Source organism: Phalacrocorax aristotelis, chromosome 5 (assembly GCF_949628215.1).
Source record: "Phalacrocorax aristotelis chromosome 5, bGulAri2.1, whole genome shotgun sequence".
In the NCBI taxonomy this organism is placed as follows: Eukaryota; Metazoa; Chordata; class Aves; order Suliformes; family Phalacrocoracidae; genus Phalacrocorax; species Phalacrocorax aristotelis.
The window spans coordinates 31,012,685-31,034,270 of record NC_134280.1 but is presented as its reverse complement, the minus strand read 5'-3'; the positions used below and the strand labels follow the sequence as shown (position 1 = coordinate 31,034,270).

The following is a 21,586-nucleotide window of genomic DNA, read 5'->3' as shown; positions in this document are numbered from 1 at the left end:
TTCAATACCCAGAACCACCAGCTATTGTTGAAGAAACTTAGCTAATGTTGTATTAGGCCAAGATGTTCTTCGTATCTGTTAAACTAATAAGTAAGGGATACTTAATCTATGATTAGAAGAACAAACATTCAGTGTCCTTGGAGAAGGACTGAGAGACTGATAAAAGGGAACCTCCCTCCTCAGCTAGGTGGTGAGGTATGAAGTCAGTATCCTTTAACCAAGGACATCCCAGGGCAACTAGGCCTCAAGGAGGACAATTAATCAGGACGTTTTATTTATATTGTAAACTTGGCAAGAACTAAGTGTCCTTTAGGTGAAGTATCTTCATTCAAATACTAAAAATCACACCCACCAGTCAAAAAGCCCCCTACTCAAATAAGCCCCTTACTCTCTGAGCACACGTAGTAAATTCAAAAGCAGCTGTACCTCTAAGATGAAGAAAGAAACTAACCAATGACTAAGCTGGGGGGCATGAAACACATTTAACTGTATAAATACATACTGTGATTTTGACCAGTAGTGCTTGATTTGTAGGGAACTACCAAGCACCCTGGCTTGTGCAACCCTGAAATAAATAAGCAACACCTCTCCTGAGTGTGTGATTATTGACCCATTGCACACCGGGCGATGAATCCGTTTTTCAGACAACACTATTACCATGCTTTCTTCATTTGCCAGCTCCCACTACCTAGCAAAAATTGGATAATTTTTCTTTGTAACAGAGTATTCCCCCTACTTCTTGACACAGACTGTACCTAAGATAATTATCTTCATATGAAGTAAAATGTAGAATTTAATTTGTCTATTTCTTGTGCTTTATCTTTCCATTCTTTAAAATGCAAGTATTATTTATGCATAAATACATTTTAAAAGTCCATTTGTATAAATATGGTCATAACAATAAAAAATATTTTCCAGAATAAGAAACTTTGACCAATGTGCAAACCATGCTAGCATAACTAGTTTATTACTATGTTGCATCTAGACAACCTTTCTCATGCCTGGACAGCACGTCCACATTACTGCTGTATTCTGATGACTAAAAGAATACGTGGAAAATAAATAGAGGACTGAAGCCCATGATGACAGGTATTTAGCAAATTATGGCTAACTGGGGACTGCAAAAGAAAATCGGGGAAAGAAATAAAGCCTTCCAGGAATGTTAGCTCCTTCTTGCCATGCAAAGGCTGGGTAGTTTGGTTGCAATGAGACACAGAAATCATTCCTGCCTTCCCACTACATTTTGCTTAAAAAAACCTTTTGCTCAAGGAAAGAGCATTATTCTTTGACGCCAAAACAGTGAAGCAAAGGGAAGATTTCACATCATGCCTTCAAATGAAAACTGAAGGACCTCAGGGTCCAGCATAAAAAATCCACACTACAACACTTGCTCCCTTACCCCTTGCCGGCATTCTTCTCAGCCCTTTCACCTTTACAGTAGTGTGGGTTGGGTGTTAGTCCTAGGAAGCTGCACTGCGAGTCCCACTCATGGGGGACTGAAAGAAGGGGGCTTTTATGTGTCCACATCTAGCGTAAGTCTGCTGTGCCTTGCCTGCTCAGTGCATAATTGATGAAATCTGTTTTGGGATGGACTCATCAGTTTGCTCTGGCTGTTTTGACCTGTGGACAAGACTACTATCTAACAGCAACAACTCATCACATCCCTTAGACAAGTGATCCAACAGGGACAGACAGCTCCTTATGCTGACGTCACCACCACATCATGGCTAGGAACATAAAAACCAAAGCAAGGAGGGTCAAAGGACAGTTTCACACAGCACAACTCAGCCATGCTGCTGACATAGCTCAACTTGGGGCCTAATGGCATATAGAATAGTAACTGCTATAGACGTGGAGGAAAGTCAAGGTCTGTTCCTGTATGAAACCTATCACTTCATTACCTAACATATTACACTGACAGTTGCTTAACTGGAAGAACTTTGTATGAGCAGAAAGCTTGGACTTATTCCTTAATTCTCCATCTTTAGTTATGCAAAAGTCTTGGCTGTTTTTAGAGGGCACATGCCAAATGAGCTGAAATTAATGGAGCTGCTCCAGGGGTGAATTTGGATCACTGCATGTTGGACTTTCAAAGAAAAACCGCAGAAATCACAAGACTGCTTGAGACAGAGACCTCATACAAGTCATGTGAACTGTTATTACAGATGGAGAGATGAGGAGCAAAGGAGAAAAAATGAGATACATGTTAATTGCATCAGGACATCAAGATGGGAGACACGGTGTGTGTAACTGCTGTCAGACCAGGATGCTGCAGCTGCTATTCAACAGAAGGGGCTCCCAACATATCCAAGGCCTTCAGCACATGGAAGCAGCGTCTACAGCAGAGGTGTTTAATATCACACTGTGATACCTTTGCATTGAGATAGGGTACGCCTGGGTTCTTCCACTTGTGGGAAGCATTCGCATTTGCTTCTGAACATCAAACATCATCAAAATTTGAAGCTTCAGGCTTGTGAAGCTACTGAAAGAGGACTCTGTGCCTTAGATGACAATAAATGTCTTTGATGTGATGAACAGGGAGAAGATTGCACTCCAGCGAGCTCTATGCCAATGAGGGATTGTAAAACAGGGAGGGAGCCAACAACCTGCAGTTCTGGAGGAGGCAGCGTGCCAGAGATTACAAATCCTGTTATATCTGAGTCAACTGATAATGCCAGCGCCCATCCAACGTAGCCGCTCAGGAGGAGCTTGCAGGCTGCCTGCCATTCATTAATACTAGTTTTATAGTTTTGTGTTTTATGGCACTGTTATGCTGTATGGGCCAAATTAACAGTGTAGATTATACTGTGGTGAGAAAGGCTCAACATGGCGGGGGGTGGGGGGTGAGGGAGGTGGGGGTAGGGAACAGGGACTTCCTGAAATCTCACTCCTGCATTTAGTTTTAGTCCCTGCTCTAACAGATTGCTATCTAGAGATGAATAAATCAAAGGTAAGAGAGAATAACATGCATTTAGAATGATACTGGTAGAAGCATCCTCTGCGGTTAAGAGAGTTTTATCTTCATGTGTTCTCAGAGGGAGCACTACCATTTACCACAACAGGAACATACAGTTGCTCCCCTTACAGATGGAGCTGAGAAACTGTACTGGAGGTTCATGACCAGTGGGGAAGGAGATGAAAATTATGCAGGTTGCTCAAAGCCAGTGCAGTCAAGGAGAAAGGATGGAATCACTTCAGTAAAATGTGATTTGCCAGTGATATAGTTTGCCTTCTTTTGCTGTGCCAGCTATTGGATGTAACCAGAGCACCCCTTCCTCTACCCTCACTGCAGCCCCTGCAGCTGCACACCCTCCAGAATTGGAGGTGCAGGACGCAGAGGTCTTGGAGTTACCCTGATCCTTTCCAGGAGCAGGATGTTGTGGAGAGGTTCACATGGGTGAGTGCAGCATCCATAGAGCCAGACAGAAGATATTTCATCCTATGATTATTCCAGCCATGAATCAGTATTTAATTACTGAATGACATGCTAGCAGCTTCTTCTTCTAGCCAGCAATCTAAAACACATATCAATTTCTTCATGAAGCAGAGAAACGGCATCTCGTTTGGAGCTGCTACATCCTATGTACATCTAGAAAAGCTATGTGAAGGATCCTGTGCAACTGTCTACAAGGGGATCAGCAGGTGAGCAAGGACCACCGGTGCCAAAATTGCCTTCCCAGTGCCTGCTGAAAATACCCGTTACGGGAATCCATAGAATGAGCTTGAAGCTGGAGAATTCAGAGTACTTACAAGAAGATAAAGGCAAATCAAAAGTCCAGCTTTACCTTTAACCAGGATATTCGCAAAGCCACATCCCAATTTTTCAGGGAACTCCTCCACTACAGCCATGGTGGCTCCACAAAGACACTTTGCTCCACAGCACCATGCCAGGAGATTGACTGGTTGCACCAGGGAGGGGGCAAGGATTTTCCCTTGGAATGAGGGATCCCGTGTGATGGAAAAATTGGGGGTGAGGCCATGCTGCCATCACACAGTGGCACGAAATCTGTGAGAGGGCAGGGTGGGAACACTGCCCAAAGGCATGCTCTAGCAATACCATGTCAGCAGAATGGTGCTACTCTAGCCAGGAGGTCTGGCTGCCATTTCACTGCTAACGAAGATAAGATGGAGGTAGTTTGTAATTCCTTTCTGAACTTGGCCTGGGTGGGGCAGTGAGAGCTAGAAATTTTGCTTGGGTAAGTGTGGAGCACCCACAGAGACTGTTAATGACATCATTGTCATGCTGAGCACTGAGGCGCTTTGTGTGACCTTCTACTCTGACCTGACAGTATCTATGGCCAGTTAGTGGTGTTGAAAGTGGTCAGGCTGGAGGCAGAGGAGGGAGTGCCCTTTACAGCCATTCCAGAAAGTAAGACATAATGAGCTTCTTCAAACATCGGTGATGGAGCGAGGGACATCATTCTTGAAGAGCATTTGTTTTAACCTGAAAAAGCTCCAATGTGACATCCTCCTAAATCTTTTCTTGCCTACTCAATGTGCCATCTGTCCTTCTCCCAAAACTCTCAGTTTCCTTATCCCCTAATGAACGAGGTCTTTGTGCTGGGCTGGGTGAGCATGTGATGGATGGAGGGGGAACCTGCTGGCTGGTGTATTCTCTCGTGACAGATGCATCCAAGGTTGTGATAGGGAAAGTGCTGGCTGCAGCCAGAGCATGTCCTTTCTAGGAGTGTAGGCCCCTCTTACACCTCCTGCCTGCTACCTGCTCTGCTTTCTCACTCCCATTTCTGTACACTACCACTGCACAGCAGTTTCTGCTGCTGTTGCATTGGGCATATGGTGAGTGTGGACTGGAAACGCCCTTTGCACCAGGGTCTCTGCTTGCTGTTATCACAAATGGCGCCACTTCCCTGTGTGATAGCAGCTGATACCTGGAGTATTACAGATCCCAGCCTGAAGAGAAATGCTTTCAATAAAGCTGCTGTTTAATAACATCTACCATTTCAGCCCAGTGAGAAATTCTTTCTATTGGTCGACTTTGTAGAGCACTTGGCAAAATGTCTGCAGCTTTCCCAATTTCTTTGAGAAAGAAATGCTTTTGTTCAAGTGCTTGATTTTGGCTCAATATATTTACATGTCCCTAAAGATCAAGTTCACAAACCTGGTCTATTAAGGCTTCTATTTTCGTCTGCTCTACAATCCCAAGAGGCTCATGATCTGGTTTCTTCCTTAGAAATATGCAACCTTTGTGTCAGTCTGTTTGGTATTAGTGAGAGCTAACAGTGTAAGAGGTCACACATATTTTGTTTTCTACTTCTTACTGCAGTTCAAGACTAGGGCTGATTTTGTCACCATGGGGATGGAGTGCCAGGGACCAGATGTGCCAGCTTTCACAGAGCAGCCCTAGCACAGAAGGACTCTCATACCAGCAAACTCAGAATAACGAGAGGTCAGGGGACCCACTCCATGTTTATAACAGTGTAATGAAGATGTGAAAGTTTACAAAGTCCTTAGTCCAATTGTGGGTGAAAGAAGAGAGATACCTTAATATGCCTATTTACAGAATGGCTTCTGTTACAGTTTCCTACACACATTTGCTGTGGTGCTTTTGCTCTATGTTTACACTTGTAGCCCACCAGTAAAATAAGACTTAAAAGCTTTATCTACATAGAACTAATGATGCTCTAAAGATCAGCACCCCTTTAACGTGCTCTACTGGACAGGCTGAGAGCCTTAACTTCATTCATTATGGAAGAAAACCAGTGTGATCCTATCAAGGGTCTACTTTAAATAGATCTTTTGTGTACTGCTGAGCTTTGCAGCATCTGACACTTCAAATTTACAATGTAAGTCAGTAGCACAAACAAAGCACAAGATTTATTAACATGGTGCATTCTCTGCTACCCTGGAGGAATGGCGCTCCCCTGACAAAGAGCCACTTCACTCCAGGAAGCCCCACAGAGACGAAATGTGTTTAAAGCTCAGTTCTGGCTGTAGCACCTGACACCCCAGCAGGGGGTTGTAGAAGCAACCAAGTGAGGAGCAGTTCCCAGAGGCCTGATTCAGGCACGGGAGCTGAATTCTCCATATTACTGTGGACCTTCTGTACTGCCCCTCTGGAGCAACAGCTCTGGTTGTATGAGATTTTTGAGTTATCATAGAGCCAGGTTAGCAGCCCCTTTCCATAGCAGATGGGATCTAGCCGGAGTACCTATACTGGGTTCATAGGCAATCAGGTGCAATGTGGAGCATGTTTATGGTTCATACTGCCATGCACTGGAAGCATACTGGTGGTAGCTAAATGGACTAGCATCAGTACTAGAGGCAGTTTAGCTGCAGCAGCACTCAGCTCTGTGCAGAAGCTAATTTACAGTCTGTGCTGTTTCCAGTAGTTACGCTGAATCAGGCATCCCTTACCGCTCAGCAGTCTCAGTACTGACATATGCTTAGGCCACAGCTGTGTAATACAGTATATCTGGCTGCAGGGATTTTAGAACCAGGTGAAATTGTCATGGTCACAAAAGGCAAAGTGCTAATCCAGTACAGATTTGCTTTGCCAGCATGAAACTGTTCAAATATCTTTTGCAGATTGTTTGAAAAACAAAAAGCAGCTTTTATCCAGAACCAAACTCATTTGGCCTCTCACGGCTCGCCCAAGCTCTGTATTGTGTGCTTCAGCTAATTCAGCAGAAATGAGATGCCTTATCTGAATGAAATTTGTAGTGCTGTGTGGTCTGACAGTAAACTAATTTAGTTTTAATCAGCAGGGAAAGGTGAGTCTGGAGCAGCTCTAAGGCTATTCTGCTATGTCAGAAGCTGAACTAAAATATGGAGTCAGGCAGGGACCCCTGTTTTTATTGAGCTTTGGGGCTTCTGTCTGTGCATAGCTTCAGTATAACAGCTGGCGTGGATTCTTCAGTAGTGCCAGGGATCCACAGGTAGAGTGGTCCCAGCTGTACCACTTTCCCACATCCCTCCTCTGTACAGAGCTACAGCAACTATTGTCTCAAACCTATGCTAGGAAATGATGAAGCTGTGCATGCTTTTCCCCCATAAAGACTATCGTTGAGGCTGTCTGCTGAAAAGCTGCCTTCATGAGTGTCAGCTGGAACCTGCTCTATCATGAGAAACCTAAGGCAAGGCTGAAAGGCTCAAAACTTTTGGCTGTAGCTTTTGTCGTAGCGTCAGTGCTCTGTGGTCCATATGGAGGCAGAGACTCCTCTATGTGCTGCCCTCTCCATCACCACACCCTACACGTGCTGAGGCTTGGCAAAGGCATGTCAGCACCTAAGGACCAGGGCCACACAGTTGCAATGATGCTTTTAGGTGGTTAGGCCAGAAGAAATAACGTGCCAAAGTTGTATAAATACAAACAAGTTACTGGTCACTCACTAACTTCATCATCTCTACTCCTCATGTTTTAAACTGGAGAAAGTAAAAAACATGCTTTCTCCAAGCTAAAAGCACAGAGCTAAATTCAGCTAGCATCTACAGTGATTTTCTTTTGGCAGATTTTTACTTCCTGATACTGTGAAGCTGGAAGCTGATAGAAACTCAGCTTTCCCCAGAAGTCTCCTAAGGGCCCTGCTGAGGGCATGTGCCAGGAGGCAGATGGGAAAAGGGTGAGAAGCCCAGTGACAGGCCGGGACCTGCTGCATTTTGGCTCTGGGAGCTCCCAGACCGTGGCTTTCGGCATTTGCCTTGAAGAAATTATTTCTCCTCAGCTGAGAAGCTGACAGCTGGGAACTGTGAACTGCTATTTCTGACAGAGGCAAGATCCCACCTCTGAGAGATGTACGGGTTCCTGCCAAGCCCAGAGCACTGATGCTTGCTTCTCAGGAGCTGTTCCATCCTCCTCCAGACTCAGTTGCTCCTGATTCTCACAGAACTGCCAAATTTGGAATATTTCTCCCCGTTTTTTTTATTTCCACTGTCTTGGTGTGTGCATTGTCATCTTCTACTTCCAGCAGCAGTGGTTAAGTTGATTTTCCTTTTGTGTTTCCCCAGCTTCTCTCCTCAAGCATTTGAAACATGCCAACAGTCAACATTGTACTGCTTCATGGCATTATCCAGACCAAGCTGAAAATAACATTTGTCTTTGGGTACATGGTAAGTTGATCTATTCCTAGCCTCCTGTGGTGCTAGTACTGGGAAGTACTGGGAAGTGGCTGCATAATGAGTTTACTGCATTAGGAGACATCTACAAAGAGACAAGTTGTAATCCTTTAGTGCAATGATTGATTTTCCTTCTTGATCTCCTGCTTTCCAGCCACGCAGCCTTACTCTTTTCGTTCTCTATACGCGACAGCTGTATGCAAAAATGAGTCCACAAATTGTCTCCACTCAGGTGGCAGACACTATTTACCTCCATTTCTGCCTTGACAACACAATAAAAGTATGGATCTTGACCCAAGCAAGGAGAGGAAGTAATGATATGAGCTCACATCCCAGTTGGGGTCAGATTTGGCACTGAACCCAGTGGCTTGCCATGACCAAGCTGTGGGTTGGTCTCATGGTGTTGTGGTTTAACATGAGAATGTGCTGTCTTCTACTCTGGAGTAGAGTTAATTTTCTTCACAGTAGCTAGTATGGGGCTATGTTTTGGATTTGTGCTGGAAACAGTGTTGATAACTGGGATGTTTTAGTTACTGCTGAGCAGGGATTACACAGACTCAAGGCCTTTTCTGCTTCTCACCCCACCCCACCAGCCAGTAGGCTGTGGGTGCACAAGAAGCCGGGAGGGGACACTGCTGGGACAGCTGACCGCAACTGATGAAAGGGATATCCCGCACCATATGACATCATGGTCAGCATATAAAGCTGGTGGAAGAATAAGGAAGGGGGGGACGTTCGGAGCGATGTGTTTGTCTTCCCAAGTAGCCGTTTCGTGTGATGGAGCCCTGCTTTCCTGGAGATGGATGAACACCTGTCTGCCGATAGGAAGCAGTGAATGAATTCCTTGTTTTGCTTTGCTTGTGTGCATGGCTTTTGCTTTACCTATTAAGCTGTCTTTATCTCAACCATGAGTTTTCTCACTTTTACGCCTCCTATCCTTTCCCCCATCCCACTGGGGGAAGTTGGTGAGCAGCTGTGTGGTGCTTAGCTGCTGGCTGGGGTTAAAACACAATATGTGGGGAGGGCAGGATGCCAATAAAAAGTTCTCAGCATGTGTCTTACTACTTTTGTTGCTTTTTCTCACAGCTATCAAACAAATGATAAGGAAAAAACAGAGGCTATGTCATCTTACTGCAGCTTTATGATTAATTCTGGCACAACTATGAATTCTAACTATCAGCTTCAGGTCATAAACTGCTAGGGTGAGATAACAGATCAGCCAGGTCCCTGATTTGACCCAGCACTGAAGCACATCCTTTTGTGCTGCATCAGCTCAGATGTTCTCCAAGGTGAGAGACGCCTTTGGAGTGGATGCATATTTTTTTTCAATTACAAAAGAGGCATGGTTGTCAGAAGCATTTTACACTAGTAGCTTTGCCTCAAGTTCTCCCTTTTTAGTTAGCACACATATCTAGCACAGCATATGGGCCAGCATCCTGGAGGACTTCATTTGTGCAATGTCATGGTGAGTTCCTTAAAAGACTAGTATCCTTTAAAGCATGAGGATGTGTTATTTTCCACTTTGTACTGTCACTGTAAATTGCTTACTAATATTTATTTGTTCCATATATGACAAATACTCTGGAGAAAAGCTGCCTTTGATAAAGATGTAACAACCTCCCTCTCAGTCTCCAAAGCCTTTTTTTGGTTAGCCCCTCTTCCCATTTTCTGAGCCTGCATGAGGACATTTCAGCTTTTGTGAACAATGACATCCTGTGGCAAGCAAATGTGTCTCTACACAAATTTTTATCATCGTTAGAATACATTATTCATCTCTCTCATTAAAAACTCTGAAATCTCATTGTCTCCTCATCTGGAACTATCTTCATATTTTCAGTCATTTAAATCCCTTTTGTTTCTACTACAGCTTTCTGGGATTGGTTGACTGGACCTGAGCCCAGATGAAGATGTACCCTTACTTTATAGACTGATGTTATAGTAGTTGTCTATTCTCCTTTGAATGCATCTTCACATTTTATTAACTTTCAGAATTGTTGCTGCATACTGACTTAAGGTTTCAGTGAATGCCTGGGTCCTTTTTCTGAGCATCTTCAGTTAATTTATATTACAGCTGTCAACAATAACTTTGTATCTTATCAAACTGCCTATTCATGTGACTTTGTCAGATCTCTCTGAAGTTCCTCACTGTCACTTCTTATCATGGTTAATCTAAATACTTCTGTCATCTTCAAATGTTGCCACCTTGTTCACATCTTTTTCCAGATAGTTGTTAAGCAACACCAATTCCAATAAAGTTTCTTGGGGCCCCAGATTTTAAACATCCTTAACGGTCAGATATGTCCAAGATGCAGTGTTGTAGCTTTGGCACAGATCTCAAGGGCTCTGCTACCCGGCAGGCTTGTAAAGCCCATGGAGTACATGGCTGTAACATGTACTCACTGGCATTTGTGTGAGTAAACACTAGCCAGCTGCTCTGCTTTCCTGTCTGAAATCCTCATTGTCAGCAGGAACTGAACTGCAAAATGATTTACTGCCCCTTTAGGAGGGTCACTAGCTTTCTTAATTTTTGCTGACAAATGTTTTTTGGTTTGTCTCTGAGTGATTCCTATCGAATATGATGCAAATATGCAGAATGTTACAGGGAGAATTTTCTCATAAACGACCTATGGGTGTCACTGTTTTTCCTCTTCTTCAGATTAAGCTTCTGGTGAAAAATATCTTTTCTCTGGTGAAGTCTAATTGCTTTTGCTGTGTTTTGTTTCTATCCACTCTCCGATTTCATATCTTGTTTCGGCCCAACTTATTTTACACCAGGCTTATTTACACTGCAATAGTAGTGGGAGTTAGATATTTATTTCTTGCTTGCTTTCTTGCTTGTTTTCTCCTTTCTTGCTCGCTTGCTTCATTCATCATACCTCATTTGCTGTATCTGTTCAAATAATGTCCTTGCTTTTTCTCCTAGCTTGAAGATAACGGTTCACACTGTCAAGTCAGTTCACTGGTCCAGCTTACACAGGCAAGAGGTGGTGTGTACAGCGGCTGCAGAGCTCCCTCTTCTGGTGTCATCTGGCCCAAACGAGCTAGACTTCCAGCTCCTTAAACCTTCAGCTTGCTTGCTTGTATGTCTTTGTCTTGAACACCGAAATCAGAATATCTGCTGTTCTGAAAGCTGGGTCCGTGTTTTGGGAAGTTGCACTTGCTCCTGTAATCAACAGTCCATTTCTAAAGAAAAGTGAAATTTCCAAAATTTGTGTTTAGGCAGTGCACTATAACTGCCCTCGTGGCCAAATATTCTACCCAAAAAACCTCAAAAAGCTGCAGGGCTGTCATACCCCACCACAGTTTTCTCTTCCTCATCCAACTCTACTAATTTTTGGGATTTTTACTGGTTTATTACTTGCTTTGTCTCTGCTTTGTTCCAGTTCTCCAGAAGTTCAGAGCTAATGTATCAATGCAAAGTCACACGAAACCGGTATTTGTTGGCTTTTTCTAGCTCTTCATGTTCCAGCTTTTGTGCGGCCTGGCTTACATCCACCAATGACACATTCTTCACTGTGATCTGAAACCCCAGAACTTGCTCATCAGTTGCCTTGGTGAGCTCAAATTAGGCGACTTTGGTGAGTCACAGTTTGGATACTGCTAATATATCTGCTGAGACTGAAGCCTTAGCATGCATATAGATCTGTATCCACAGCCAATTAAGGCATAGAAGCATAACCTCTTACTGAACTTCAGGAAACTATTTCTGTGGTCAGTCCAGCCTTTCTTGCCTTTATAATGATAGGTGCAGGGAGTAACCTTATTTAAGTCAGAACAATTACTGCCATATAAAACCAGTTCAAGAAAATTGAGAATCAACTCCTCTCTCTTCAGAAAATAGTGTAACATGTAGAATCCACAGCAACATGCTGAACCAAAAGGCTTTCTTGGCATTGGTTTGGGATGGCTGCTTCAGAAAGAAATGGTAAAGCCCTGCAAAACAGAGCATATTGCTTGATCTAATCAAGAGGTATATTCCAGACACACTTTCTTTGTCAATTGCTTGTAAACTGCATTGGGATTGCTTGTGTTTAAAGATCCAAGAGAAGATAATGTCCTATTTCCAATTATTATCATCTATGCCTTGTACAAGTAGAAGGACCATCCTAACACAGCAGTCTTTCCTGCCCCGCCCCACTCCACCCCCCCAGCCTTGTTCATGCCAAGTCCATCCCTAGACAGACATACTCCTCTGAAGTGGTGACACTCTGGTACTGTCCTCCTGATGTGTTGCTTGGAGCTACAGATGATTCTTCTGATCTAGATACCTGGTACTGACCAATTTCAAAGCATCTGGGGTCCCTTGGGAAAAATAATCTTTATCTGAATTAAATTAAGTCAACCAGGTTACAGTAGATACAGTTGTAAGGAGAGGAATTAATGTGAGCAGAAAATGTGTTAGCAGTAAGGAGTTTTGTACTGCTGGGTTCGTACAGGTTTTTGGGAATGATGTCGCTACATCTCAGCTATGGATTATATAAACCTCACCTGATAATTTTTATGAGGTATGTACATCTAATTTGGTAACATTTGTGAAGCATTTTCAGGTCTTGCAACAGAACAACTTTGCTTAATGCACTTTTTGTTTTGTACCTGTGTGGTTGGCTGAGTCAGCGGTAGCTGTCTGGTAGCTATGACTTTGTGAAGAAACAACAGACCCAGTCACAACTGCACCAACAATGACTTTGGCCTTGGTAACAAAAGGTGGCATTAAAGGGTTTCTGAATGGGTCTGGAGATAGAAAGGTGACTGAGATTTTCATTATTTCTGTGATACTTTGTCTTTCTGCTCAAAGAACATGTCTCAGATGCACTCTGCATTTCACACAGGAGAAAAGCTGTGTTCTGTTAAAACCTTCTTACCTTATGAGCTCTATCCCAAAATCTTAATGAGTCTGGGAATCACAGGAAACAAGCTGCACATTAGCAGAGCAGAAGGAAGAGGGGTCTCTGAGAGCAGGCAGAAGGCAGGAGAGGATGAGGACTTTACAAGGGTCCCATTGGTCCTTTTAGGCTGGCCTGGATATGTAGCTGGGCCCTAGGGTTCATCCACTTCTGGCTCACTTCACCAGCCTGAGACAGCTTCCAGCAACACAGTCCTGACTTACTCACAAACAACATGCAGCTCATGAAGTTGCAGGAGACCACCCTTATTCTGGGCAATTTCACAGCTGTAGGTAGTATTGCTGCTTCACCCCTTCAAACTAGGTAATTTTCTGCCTTGGCCTTTCACACTGTCACTTAACTGCTCTGCAGAGTCAAAGGTTGGGAAAGGGTGGGAGGGCAGCAGGCTGAAGAACACGCAAGAAAAGGGCTGGGTAAGTTTACAAACAGCAAAGCTCTAGGTCTTCTCAGGCTGTACCCCCTTCCAGAGGTCTGTGGCTTATAGGAGTCTCTGATGGCCTAAGTCTAGAGGGCAGTTCAGGGAAACAGGAGTTTTTCGTTTGTTCACTTCCCTAGGCCTGCTGCTAATTTAATTTCTTAAAGATTTCTCCAAGGAGGAAAACCTTACTACATTCTAATGGCTTCCAGCTGCTAAGCCAGTCTAAATAGTCCTGTATTCTCTCCCCTGCTACCTGTCACCTCTCCCCTCCAGACAGTCTCTCAGGAACAATGTCTGCTGAGTTTGAAGTTACCTGCCTAGCAGATTGGAGTGTTTGTATTAGGCAGATGCTGTTATAAGCCTGGGGTTTTTTTCCTGAAAGTTGACCCCTGTCCAAAGCCCTGGCTATGCACAGAAAGACTGGCATTCCTGTCTGTGCAGAACCAACATTTCCACTGCATAACTCTGCTCTAGTGTAATGAATAGCAATGTAGGAGTGGTATACAAAGATCCCATCCAGCACTCTGACCAACTCTAACAGCACAGTACTCTTAGTCCCACTGAACTACGTTCACACTATAGGCACCTTTGTTATAATGCCTCCTTATAATAACATTCAAAGTGTTTGCCCTAAAGAAAGATGTCACGCTGAGAGAATAGAGAGTACTTCAGTGAGCTCTATTCAGTAACTTCCTCTAACAAGAGTCATTTATTATCTTGATGTACACTGCATTTAAGTTCAATTTTTGTCTATTAGCAAATAATGTGAATTTACACAGATGTTACTTGTCTACTGGGAAGAAAGAAAAAAAACCCTACGTCTTTTGGATGCTGCAATTTACATGAAGGCAGGTCAGAATGCCCTTGGTAATGGCATGAGACAGTGGGTGTTAAAGCCTCGGTTTAAAGAAACCAATTATAACAAAATAAAACATTATGGCAATGCATGCATAGTGTGCTTGAGCAGCAATACTGTCAGTGGGAGGCACATGGGAAGTGAATGAGGCCTTGAATAGATGAAGAAAGAGATATAGAAGGAGACTCATTCACTCTTGGACTAACTAGAAAAGCTGCTTTAATCTTGCTGTATCTTTTTTCTCTCTCTTTCTCCCTCACTATCTCTTCAGGACTTTAGAAGATTCAATCAAGGGATTTCAGGGAGACTAACATTTCAGGGAGATTACACAGCCTATCAGAAAGACCTTTTTTTTTTGTCTTGTTTTAAACACCAAGCACTTCGTGCATGTGCAGCACTAGTAGCTACTAACACCATGAGTGTCTTAAGTCATGTCTTCTTTTCAGCCAGGCTTCCCTTGTATAATCTTCCATTTAAAAAAAAAAATCACAGGGATCTTCCCAGGTAGATTGATGTGGAATAGGAGTTTCCATGCAGTCATTTAATGTGGACCTGCCACTACAGCCTTCTCCCCAGCCTGGTTCATGTTGCCCCACTATGCTGAACTGGCTAAGGACTCTGCTGTACAGACCATGCTTGGTGAGGAATGAAAGAAAGGATATATTTCTGGTTAAATATAAAATTGCAATCTCCCAGTGCCAGAAAAGCTGTGGAGAGGGAACTCTGGGATGCTGAATATATCTTAGACCTTAATCCTGTTGAAGTCGTCTCTCCATTGTGTGATGCAGTACTGCAGGGTAAGTGCAGTGTTCAAACCTGCCCCAGGGATTGCAGGCAGATGCAACCATCCTGTATGAACGAGCTCTGTTTACACTCACTGGAACTAAATATCCCTACAACCAGTTATACCTCTCCTATTACTCTAGTAGTCACTGTCTTGCTTCACTTGCAGATCTGGCACATGCTGAAACCTTATGTCTAGGCCTCTTCGTGAAAGACCCCTCCCCCGTCCTAGCTCTTCCCAAGGGTTTTATCTGGGACTGAGACCCTTTGGGAAACTTGTAGACTTGAAGGGGTAAGAGGACCTCAGAAATTAATATCAGAGGGGTAAGAAGGAAAAGGGGAAAAACAAAACAACGCTAGGTCTAAGTCTTTAGAAATATTTAAAAGTAAATGGCTTTGAATAATCCTCATTAACAGAAGGAGCCTCATAATGCTGTCAGAGCAGTAATTGTAAATCCCATATCTCAGAAGGAAAGTTGAGGCCTCTGCTGAAAGGCTAACATGGTGACTAGCACTAGTTTCCAAAGTCCTACTTTAACAGATAGATAAAAATACCTGGGAAAAGATGGGGATGCCCATGCGTCAGTTCTAGCTACTTCTAGCATTTTTGTAAAGAAAAGCATATTTCATCTGGAAACACACAAAGATAGAAACAGTCATAATTGCCACCAATGAAGCAATACAGTATCAAGCAGGCATTAAATGCAGCTCATCAGCTGAGTGTTGCTACAGGACACAAAAAGCCTTTCCTTTCCAGCAGCTGTGGGTGCTCTGATAGTTTTTTGTGTATTAGGAGACACTGAGGTTTAAAGGCTTCCAAAGGTAATAGGAATAAACCAGGAAGACAGAGAACTCTACCAGAAGGTGCATTTTGTAACAACCCACAAGTTGGTTGTTCCTCTCCCCAAACTGACAGCTTGCCCATTAGTCAGAAGACTGTTTCATTAGATTTGAATTTTTGAACTCTGCTCATGAGGAATTCTTAGCAGATGCTAGCTGACTCTAGGAAAAAACCCTAGCTTTCTAGCTCCTACTTCCACTTATTGCTCTGTCTGGACTTCAAACCTTCTCAGCAATAACAGAAACCATAGCAGATCTGGTTTTCTGTCTGCCATAGGCTCTATTGCCTTAGACCTTTGCAGCAGAGCAGTCACAAGGACCCCATTTATAGGGCACTTTCACTGTAACTAGCCTGTTTTCCCTAGTAATTTCTGTGTATCTCCAGTCCCCAAATCCTCAGAGTCTTAAATTAAATTTAAGAAAAAGCAGAGCCAGCACTGTTCTTTAGACAGAATCTCTGTAGAAGGTCTAGTTGCATCTGTCTCATTTGGGGGCTGTAGTGACTCCATGCGAAGTTTCTGCTGTTGCTACTCTAATGGCCATTTCTAGCTAGGATATCGGAACCCAAACTGTGGGTGAACATCAGGACCATTTGCTCCAAAAACACATAGAGCTGATTCTCTTCTCCCTACAAATCAAGAGTACCTAAATTGCTTTCACCATATACAGTTAAACCTGTGCAATGGAATCAGTGGATTACAGCAGCCCATGTGGTTGCAAAATAGGGTGAGCCATTTGGCCATGTACATCAGCTGTGAAAACAGAGGGTTGGTATGACACTGGTCTCAGTAGAATCAGTATGTGGGCTCCAAAATAATATCTAGTGATGTGGTAGTGCTATGAAACACAAAAAAAATCTATGTCACAAAAGCTGTGGGTTAAGTTCCATGACACCTGGACGCTGTAAGAGCGTATTAGACAGTTAAGGAGCTAGACTGAGAAGACCCAAGGTTAGCGTACAGGAAGCTAAGGGAAAGTGCAGCAGAGATGCTTCTGAAAACAGCATTAGATATGGATCTGCAAACAGGCTTGGCGTCACCAGATGTGCAAGGATGACCAAAGTGAATACCGCAGATGAGTTGTATGTCAGGCTTTCAGCTGACCACAGCCAGGTGGGAAAAGTATTTACGGTATTGCAAAAACAAGCTGCAAGGAGTAACACAGCAGTACAGATGACTAGAAGAGATTACAGGTTGTTGCTCAGCAAGTGAAAATAATGCTTTCAGAATCTGTTAGACAAAGTTGGGTTTTCAACATTTGATCTTAAAGGATTCAAATTTGCTATAACCAAAGAAAATTGAGAATGAAGCCTGAAAAGTTGGGATGGGGCTTAGTGAAGACAGGAATCCTAGAAAAAGTTTGGAGGAAAAAGGTTAAAAAGTAAATAAGCAGAGGTTTACACCATACAGTAAGAGATGGAAATATTTGCAGATAGGTAAGTCTATCCTGACCATATCATTATTGCCAGCAGGATTAATCCACCTTAGTAAAATTAAGCAAATTTTGCAGGGTTTAGTGGGTTGTTTTTTTTAAGCTGGCTAGTTTGCTTTGGCACAAGTGCAGAGCAGGGGAATGGTATAAAAATAAGATACTTTAACTTGCTGTTGTCACCAACTTCTTTATGTTATGAAATCTTACCTTCAGTTTTCCAGTGAAGAGCTAATTGCTTCTGAAGAAAAAAATCAGTCCAGTGGTTAGTGCATCTGTGTTCTTTCTGCGTCTCATGTGTCCTTCAGCTACTGTGTAGTAGCTCCCTGTTTATCTTTCCTACTGTTATCACTCCAATTTTCTACCTTTTTCTCATGGAAAACAACCTAGTATTCCATAGGCTTCTGCCACGACCATCTTTTTTTAGATGAGTTTGTGACAGGATAACGTGAAAGAGACCTGAAACAAGTTGTCTGGTGCTGGAAAAGAAAGATGGTGCTTAGTGGGTTTCTTTTCCAAGGATATCACTGGTCTTGCTGGTGAAAGGTGGGGTTTTTTTTTTTAGTGGATGGTGCTGATGAGAAAAAGGAGATGGTGACAGACTCGTATGGAACCTCGACGGCTTTATATTTTTTCTAAGATCCTGGAGGGAGGTGAACGTGACAAATCTCTAGTCTGCTCCCATCCTGTGTGACTTGTCAGCCTTTTAATTCAAGTGTTTCAATCTGTAGGACTTGGATGAGGTTAATGATACTACATACAGCTTGCAACAAGGGCCAATTGCAAGTGCTTAGAACAGTACTGCAAGACCAGGGATGTATAAGATAGCCCTTCCCAAAGGAAACTTTCCTGACTTCCCACAATTGGTAGGGTTTTTATAATGCTACATGCTGCCTACCACCGTACTGTAGAGGTATATTAGCCTTCAGTGAAGTCTGTATTTATTTACATGTATACAGACACCCCACATCCTGCGTTGCTTCACACACATGCTCCCACTAGATGATATGAGGTGAGTATACAATACCTACACATCAGACTAGTACTTTTCAGACTTGAGCTGCAAAATACATAGGGTTTACTACTTATATCAGAATTTCTGCATTTACAAATCAGGATTTTAAAATTTCCATTCCAAAAATCCTCTCTCTTCTTTTCTGCCCTGCCCATCCCAACAATCGTATGTCTCATGTACATGAATGAGTTAATATCTTGGGTGTCTTGCAGGAGTGCAGGCTGTGTATTTGTTGAAATGATCCAGGGCCAGCCAATATTTGCAAGAATTTCTGATACTTGTGAACAGCTGGCGAAGGTCTGGGTGGTGAGTAAAATATACACTGAAATGGGAGTGTGTGGTGGGCTGGCTGCATGCCAGCTGCCCACCAAAGCCGCTCTGTCACTCCCCTCCTCAGCTGGACAGGGGAGAGAAAATACAATGAAAGGCTGATGGGTCGAGGTAAGGACAGGGAGACATCATTCACCAATTACTGTCACAGGCAAAATGGACTCGACTTGGTGAAATTAGTTTAACTTATTAACAATCAAATCAGAGTAAGGTAATGAGAAAAACCCCTAAATCTTAAAACCCCTTTCCCCCACACCTCTTTTCTTCCTGGGTTCAATTTCACTCCCAATTTCTCTACCTCCTCCCTGCCGAGCAGCACAGGGGGATGGGGAACGGGGCTTGTGGTCAGTTCATCATATGTTGTCTCTGCTGCATCTTCCTCCTCAGGGGGAGGACTCCTCACACTCTTCCCTTGCTCCACTGTGGGATCCCTCCCACAGTAGGGTCCTCCATGAACTTCTCCAATGTGCATCCTTCCAACATCTACAATTCATGAGCTGCTCCAGCATGGCTCCCTTCCATGGGGCACAGTCCTTCAGGAACAGACTGCTCCAGCATGGGTCCCCTGCAGGTCACAAGTCCTGCCAGCAAACCTGCTTCAGTGTGGGCTCCTCTCTCCACAGGTCCTGCCAGGAGCCTGCTCCAGTGTGGGCTTCCTACAGGGTCACAGCCTTCTTCAGGCATCCACCCGCTTTGGCATGGGGTCCTCCAAAGGCTGCAGGTGGATATCTGCTCCACTGTTAACCTCCATGGGCTGCAGGGGCACAGCCTGCCTCACCATGGTCTTCACCACAGGCTGCAGGGGAATCTCCCCTTCATCAGCTGGAGCACCTTCCCCCCCACTTCTTCACTGTCCTTAGTGTCTGCAGGGTTGTTTCTTTCACATATTCTCACTCCTCTCTCTTGTTGCAGTTGTGCAGGGCTTTTTCCCCCTTCTTAAATATGTTATCCCAGAGGCACTACCACTGTCACTGATGGGCTCAGCCTTGGCCAGCAGCAGGTCCATCTTGGAGCCGGCCGGCATCGGATCTGCCAGACATAGGGAAAGCTTCTAGCAGCTGCTTATAGAAGCCACCCCTGCAGCCCACCCCACTACCAAAACCTTGCCATGCAAACCTAATACAGAGAGTAAAAGAATCTGTTGCTCCAGCCCCCTAAGCATTTTGAAGTCCTAAGCATTGGTCCTGTGAAGAGCAGAAATAATTTGGTCCAATCTGCCAAGTTCATAGCACTTTGTAATCCATTTTATATTTGGCAACTTTCTTACATACACAGAAGTAAATCAAATGACTTTCCTTTGATGTTTGTCATCTCATCAAAAATTTAAAGCCAATTAAAGTTACATCAAATTGAAGAAGGCATAAAAGGTGTGCAGGTACTGCAAATTCTATTCCTTCTTGTTAAATCCTTTACTTACTGTAGGATACAGCACACCATATTCTCACAAAGGAGCTCTAATACTGGTCTTAAACTACCTTGAAAATGGCAAGACCTTGAGGTTTTTCAGAGATCCTTCTTTATTTTAACTTGGAACATTTTGTATCATCCAGTTTATGGTGCAGCCCTAGAGACCGCTTTGGCATAACGGAAAGTGTGAAATTACTTTATAAAGGCAGCAGTGAGTGAGAGCAGAAATAGTCAGGAGCCTCTTAGGCTGTTTTTTCTGCTGTGGAAACAAACACAGCCACATCCTTAGTGCAGCCTGGTAGAATTGAGGCAGTTACTAGCGCTAGCAGATTCTGTATGTTCCTGCCTGCTCATTGCTGACCCTGTTACTGACTCTTCAGGAAGGTCAATCTATGGATTCCTATTGGGCTTTGCTGTAGGTGTCTGCCCTTTCACATCTCCTCCCAGGGATGCCCTTTCACATCTCCTCTGCACAGTGTGTTTCCCAAACATGGGTTTTTGAAGGAGAAACTACAGAAAACTGACATTTGGAAAGTGGTGAGAACCGACTTTATAACCTCAAGTCCGTTTAAGTGAGATTTTTTTCCTTCTTAATCCTTTCATCCAGAAATATTCCTGCCGGTAGAGTTTTCCTCTCTGCTTTTAGCTAGAATGTGATAAAAAGAAAGAGAAGCTGGTCCAGTTCTTACTTTGAGTTCAGTCCATTTAAATAAATGCTGAATTTCTCTTTCAAAGAGAGTGAACGCCCCACCCCCAATTATTGAGAAAAAAAAATATCCATACTTGGCCAATTAACAGGGTTCAAAGCCAGGGCAGGATCCAGTATCCCAGAGTGTGAATGAAGGGTATCCTTCTACTTATAGCTCTGAAATCTCTAGATACATTTCCTGTGGTTTTGCAGTTGAACAGTTATAGCCTTATCGTAATTTCTCTGGTGTTATAACTAATACCCTGATTCATAGGATTTGTGCTATAGAAGGAAAAAAAAACCCTCAAACCAAAACTTATTTAAAAATCATGAGGAAACTTTAAGATCCATGAAATAATTAGTGCCTTTCACAGGAGGTTTTAAGTTATTATACAGCCTGGAATGAGGCTCTGTCTTAGACCAAGATTTCAAAGCTCCTTAGAGGCTTTCGATGCCTAACTTGAGATATTTTACCAAGTGTGAGGTTCAGAACAGGGACTCCTACTGTTTTCTAATAGTTTCTTTCATGTACTGATAATAGAGGCACCCTGCACTGGTTTAGGGACCATCTGCATTTGTGTGCATGAGTCTATATCACACAGCATGCTTACTTCCACACATGACTGTTGGTTCAAAAACCATACAGATATATAGCTGCAAAGTCCCCATTCTGTGAAATGTGTTTTGTTGAATCATCGGGACTGACTTGACTGTCATTTCACTAACATTTCTTCTAGAGGCAAGTGCTGCCTTCAGCAGTCTCTGTCCCCCATCTCTACCCCTGGCTGCTCATTCCTGCTCCTGTGTCACCCCTCACTTACATGCGGGGCTACGTGAACTGAGG

General features: G+C 43.5%; 1 protein-coding gene across 1 annotated transcript in view; it reads left to right on the top strand.

The window, feature by feature from the left end:
- The first annotated feature begins 2,228 nt into the window (after positions 1-2,228).
- CDK15 (cyclin dependent kinase 15) overlaps positions 2,229-21,586 on the top strand; it is a 38,251-nt gene continuing 18,893 nt past the window's right edge. Inside the window, 10 exon segments of the mRNA XM_075092581.1 lie at positions 2,229-2,283; positions 2,286-2,347; positions 3,545-3,642; positions 4,290-4,369; positions 7,966-8,000; positions 8,002-8,067; positions 9,476-9,538; positions 11,528-11,655; positions 12,225-12,344; positions 18,530-18,623. Coding sequence (XP_074948682.1) covers positions 2,229-2,283; positions 2,286-2,347; positions 3,545-3,642; positions 4,290-4,369; positions 7,966-8,000; positions 8,002-8,067; positions 9,476-9,538; positions 11,528-11,655; positions 12,225-12,344; positions 18,530-18,623 — 801 coding nt within the window.